We start from the raw sequence: 6000 nt of genomic DNA, 5'->3' as shown, positions 1-6000 counted from the left end.
CATTCCTTGGACGAAAATTTTTAAATGCTGGTGCTAAAGTTGCATCAGATGTCTCAAGCGGGGTTTCCCTGAAAGAAGCATTGAAAACGAGGGGGAAAGAAGCGGGGAAAGACGCTTTAAGAAAAGCAGCCGAACACGTTACGAAACTAACTGGGAACGGTAAAAGGAAACGCAAAGCAACAAAAATTATCAGTTCAGTACGAACCAGGAAGAAAAGTAGACGTTCATTGCTTCACTCCGATATATTCTCGTAATAATGTCGTTGCAACACCCAAGTTCGCAAAATAGCATCAGCTCAGAACTCGATTTATTCCACGTACCGTATACTCAGACTGGTATAATCGGAAGTCAATGGGTTGAATATAATCCAACGTCGAACGTAAATGAAAATCAAGCAATTATCTTCAATATCGCTGGAAACTCAGAAACGTACATTGATTTGAAAAACACCTTATTGCAAGATCAAGTGAAGATTGTGAAACCTGACGGAACTTTACCTAAAGCCGAAACTACTAGCGGAACAACAACAACGCCTGCAGATAAAGTCGCACCAGAAAACCTATTTTTGAATAGTCTATTTGGAGAAGTTCACGTATCACTGGGTGACAGATCAGTTACATCGTGCGCTCAACAGTACCCCTACAAGAGCATGATTCAAACACTTTTGACATTCGGTGGCCCCGCAAAAGAGAGTTTTTTAACAGCTTCACTGTTTTACAAAGATCAAGCTGGGAAATTCGACGGCTTTTTTGATAACGATGGTTTCAAGAAACGAGGTAAATTCGCGCAAGAAGGCGTTATAGATATGATTGGAGTTGTTCACGCGGACATTTGCCAACAAAACCGATTTCTCCCAAATTTGATTGACGTTAATATCAAATTTATTAAAAGCCCCAACGAATTTTGCATACATTCCGATGGAACAAAATGTAAAGTCGTATTTAACCACGCATCGTTGTTCGTCAGAAAGGTGAAATTGACTCCAGAAATTGTGATATCTCACGCTAAAACCTTGGAATTGGCAACCATGAAATTTCCAATTACCAGAACCGAGTTTAATTCATTCTTTATATCGGCTGGTAACAAGATATGTGTCAAAGACAATTTATTTAGCGGACAGTTACCTAATAAGGTAGTTATAGGATTCGTAGACCAAAATGCCTTTTTAGGGGACTATAAAATGTCACCTTTCATCTTTAAAAATTCGCTAAATCAAATCGCATTATACGTCGACGGGTCAAGTATACCACAAAAGCCTTTAAACCCAAACTTTAAAGATAATTTGTACTTGCGAGCCTACACCAACCTGTTTCTTCAAACTGGTCAGTGGAATATTTACGAAGGAAATTTCATCGACCGTGATGAATTCGCCAATGGAAACGCTTTATTCGTGTTTGACCTAACGCCTGACCTAAACGGGAGCTCGACTCAAAGTTTTAACCTTATAAAAAACGGCAGTGTTCGATTGGAATTAATATTTGGAGAATCTTTGCCGACCACAGTTAGCGTTATTTATTATTCCGAGTATCAGTCGTTGGTAGAAATCGACAAAAACAGAGCCGTGTTGTTCGATCAAAGCGCATAATGAACTCTCGTCAAATTGAAAAAATACTCAAGAGTAACCCGTATACCAAATATTTATTCAAAGGAGTGTTCCCTGCGAATAAACTACCCAAGAATGTGAAAACATACCCATCACTATACATTGCGAACACGGATACGTCGGAAGGCGAAGGGATACACTGGTGTCTGATATATATATCAAGGAAATTTCATTATACATTCTTCGAGAGTTTTGGAAACAGTCCGGATTTGTTTAAATTTAACTATTTTATATAACGAAATAGCTTAACTGTAACGTTCAATTCTGTTCAATTACAAGGTGAATCTTGTAAAACTTGTGGCGGATACTGTATATACTTTGCTATTAACATGTGTCGGGGAATAAAATTAATTCAAATATTAAAAAGATTTTCTAAAAATAAAAATGTAAATGATCGTAAGATTGAAGATTTCATGTATAGGAATTACTCAATAAATTTGTTATGAAAAAAATATATATTTTATTAACCATTTATTTTATAATGCCCATGGGCGAGTGTGCTTATGGAATCATTTAGAATGTATCCTTTGTCATCGCATGGATTTAAACACAATTTGTTCTGTCGTATTGTCGACAGTTCGTGTTTGTTACTGACAATTCTTGTCATTTCCGCGATTGTTACGGCGCGGTTAAACAAACAGTCGCGGTATTCGGCGTGGCGTACGCGCTTTTGCACTACACGACGGCACACTCCTTTACACGTCTTTTTTTTCTCCTTTTGTTGACAAAATGCTGTACATCTTGGGCCTGAGACCTACGAACTGAAATATTGGGACACTGTCAAGTTCGTCCTTGAATTTACCTAATTGTTTTTTGTTTGTTTCATCGAACAAAAAGTAATCTTTGGGGTATCCGGAAAAGTCGAATTTATCTTTGGCCTGTTCAAAATCTTTGTACAGATCTGGGGTTTCAATGTGGTAGGTAAGACTGTCTGTAAACCAAAATAAAGTTAGAATACTAGACAAAGAGATGATAGGGGAATAAAAACCAAACTAACCGGTATCGGTGAACAAAAGTTTAGCTTTTTCGCCGTATTGATGTTTTATAGTGTCGTAGTGAAATTCATACATAAGCAGCTTCGAAAGGTCTAAAATTGTGAAACCTGTGTATATTGGGCGATTTAGAAGCAACTTCTTTTTCACTGAGTGGATTCCCACCAAGTCATTTTGGAAGGTGGTGAACCTTTCGAACGCCGGGGAACTAGCTTTCTTTACAGCCTTTTCAGCTGTGGTTACTAGTTTGAAATCGATACGGTTACGTAAGTTTTCCATAGTTTTCCCAAAAAAAAAATTTAATTTTTGAATTACAATTTAATCACTTACCGAAGACTGCGTTGTTCATTAATTTGAAAAAGTCCTTTTCAAAGGCATTAGCAGCTATTTTTCGTTTTTCCGTGTTGAATTCAATATATGGCCTCAACCAAGCTCCTTGATGAAACTTCAAAATTCGGTGGATTTTGGTTACTTTTAGACCTTTTGACACATAGTACTTTAAGTTACGATAGTGAACTACATATCGTTCCTTATTATTTAGGTTTGGGACTCATTTTGGGAGACTCTCTTTTATTTTAATGTTGAGTTTTATCAATTGGTCCTTTTGGTACTGGGATAATGCTTCCGGTTTTATAGTGGTGGATTCCGGTGCCAAGGAGTAACAATTATGATTATCGTGAAGCTTACTCAACCTCAACTATAAACCCTTCTGGCGCGTTGTCTGGACAGATAAGGATTTCGTCCAGGCTATTTGGTTCAGGATCGACCCATTTGAAACCTTTCATTGGTAGAGCATCACACATCACGGTACCGTACAGGTTATTACAGTCTGTAATTAATATTAAAATTAATATTTAAATTGAAAAAAAAAAATGTGAGATATTAAATTTTACCGAGATAGCAAATGTAACTTTCAGGTTTTTGGGGGTTGTACGACTCTAGATATTTGTTGTTTGCTTCAGCGAAGCGATGTGAAATCGATGAAACTCCGCCCCTTATCCCCTTCTCAATGAATAAATGCATATTTTCATCTAGAAGAAGATCTAAGTGTACCTTGGTCATGTAAAGTGCAGCCTGCCAGGCAAATCCTATAAATATACAAGTTTTAGATTATAATGAAAAAAAAGTGAAAAAAAATATTTGTTTACCTGGTCCCGTGAAAGCATGCATAGGATCTAAGCGGTAAAAATTCATACAGATACTCCTAAAATTCTGAATAATATCAGCTAGGAGTAATGTGTCAGTCAAGACATATAAGTCGTGATATTCACCTTTTTGAGAAATTAAAGTTAATTTGTTTTTATGATTTTTTAATAAACAAAATTTTACCGAGATTTTGAATATTTAAACGTCGCCAAACAATTTGAGCGTGATTGTATTCTTCTTGACTTAAATGCTCTTCGGTAAGTGTATTATAAAAACACTCAATAGGGGGTAACTGAGTTTCGTTGAAACGTTCTCCACTACTAATATAATCGTAGGGGTAAACACCTTTTCTCAAAAGTAATTCTATTTCCTCGGGTTCATAGTAGAAAATTTCTCCGGTCCCTCTTTGGCTAAGTTCCCAACTAATGTCTCAAGACTAGCTGGCAAGAACCTTACACTGTCGATGAAAGGTAATTTACCTAAAGTGAAGGATATATATGTTTCACTATTTGTTGGTATGCAATCGATGTCCTTGTTTTTAATCTTGTCGATTTGCTGCATAATTAAGTGCGCATCATATCTAAAGTTATACGCAAAATGTATAAATTATTTTTTAGGGATATTATCATACAGAACTTACCTCGACAAATTATGCATTACGCATGGTATGAATCCTGGTGCTTTCAATTGAAGATTACACCTTTGACATGCGCTACCACGAAATATTCCCGAATAATGGTCGTGGTCTCTAGTTTTTATAGATCCCTCGGTAAACGTTTCCTCGCACACATAACATTTGGTTGATACTTGGTACGCTGCTTCCTCGGCGTCCGTTAAAGCCATGGGGATATTTTTCTTCAGTTTTTTAAAAATATCATCCGCTTCATTTAAAAGAAGCTTTAAAAATTTTAGAGCAGCGTCATCTCCTCTATATGTCACGCGATTTACGAGTTTTCCTATTAAAATATATATATATATATATATATATATATAAGTTTCTGTTTTATGAAGTAAAATAGGATTAAACTCACCATCAGGTCCTATTATAGCGTATGAAAATCCGCAAGTTACATGTAAAGACAATTTAGTTGTGGAAGAAGGAAGATAAAGTGGAGTCTGGCAGACATGTAGAAACATGCGACTGAAATGTTTCAAAGTCCGCCAAAATGATGTACGGAATCTATAATCAAAAATTTAAAATGTTATTTCCAATCAATATTTAAATAGAGTTTCAATATACCATTTGATGCCAACTGAAATTGGAAAATTTCAAAATTGGTTCTTTCACTGGCATCACCACCCGTTGCGGATTGTGAATATTACAGTCTTTAATATGCTCCTCGTGAATTTGCCTTCCACGTTCTCCGTTTGTTTTTCTTCATACAACGTTATTTTCGCTTATGTACCGTGGAAAAACTATATTTAATATTTATTGAAATGTTATTATTTTCTTCAAATCGCTTAAGTTTAAAAGCATCTAACTCAAATGGAAATGTTATTCCCGTCAAGTTTAGTTCATTTTCGTATCGTACGTAGTGATGTAAACGGTGAGGATTGTTCGGAACCGGATGTAATTTCGCCAAAACACTCCATAAAAAACACTTGCCGTCGTCTGATTTGATATTGATTAGAGCGTGTTTCTTTTTTAACACAGGCGGCCAATGGTTGGTATTGTATAATGTTTATTTGAAGAAATAAAATTCGGTCTAGTACCCAACCACTTCCCATCGCTTCAAATTGTTCCATGGCCTCGGAAATTTTGTCCCTACTGGTATTTAGTTGGTGGGTTATGGTCTCGAGAGTTAATGACGTATGAGTAAATCCGAGAAAATACGGCAGCGCTTCCACTTCTTGCCCGGTATCCGCCAGTTCACGGGTAAACCGGGCTCGCACAACTAGGTACCATTTAATACCCCTCTTAGCAGTAAGTTTGTTTTTTATATAGTTTTCTAAAATTTCGCGATGACCATTTATGAACAGAACTGGGTCCGTAACGCCATCTAGAGCGGTTATACGAGCCGAAAAAATAGCGTCACCAAGCGCTTGAACTTCTTCAATATGGTTCGCCACAACACAAACTTGTTGATTCAGTGGTTGTTCATTCTGCGGTGGTGCTGCCAGTTGTTCATAATGCTCAAGCATCCATTCATCACCCGGAGCGTTCATTAAATATTCGTAATCGTTTAAAAAAACGTCCAGATCACCTTCCTCTTGAGATAAAGACATGACCGGGTCATTTTGAGAAAGAGGGACGACGGC

At 36.8% G+C, this 6000-nt stretch overlaps 1 protein-coding gene across 1 annotated transcript; it reads left to right on the top strand.

The window, feature by feature from the left end:
- The first annotated feature begins 256 nt into the window (after nt 1-256).
- LOC149926097 (uncharacterized protein F54H12.2-like) lies at nt 257-1585 on the top strand. The gene has a single exon (XM_090161861.1). It carries the CDS (start codon nt 257-259, stop codon nt 1583-1585), a length of 1329 nt encoding a protein of 442 aa, XP_090017987.1.
- Nucleotides 1586-6000: the final 4415 nt, after the last annotated feature.

Source organism: Leiobunum rupestre, chromosome 10 (assembly GCF_980474605.1).
Source record: "Leiobunum rupestre chromosome 10, qqLeiRupe1.1.hap1, whole genome shotgun sequence".
In the NCBI taxonomy this organism is placed as follows: Eukaryota; Metazoa; Arthropoda; class Arachnida; order Opiliones; family Sclerosomatidae; genus Leiobunum; species Leiobunum rupestre.
This window is presented reverse-complemented; position numbering and strand designations above follow the sequence as displayed.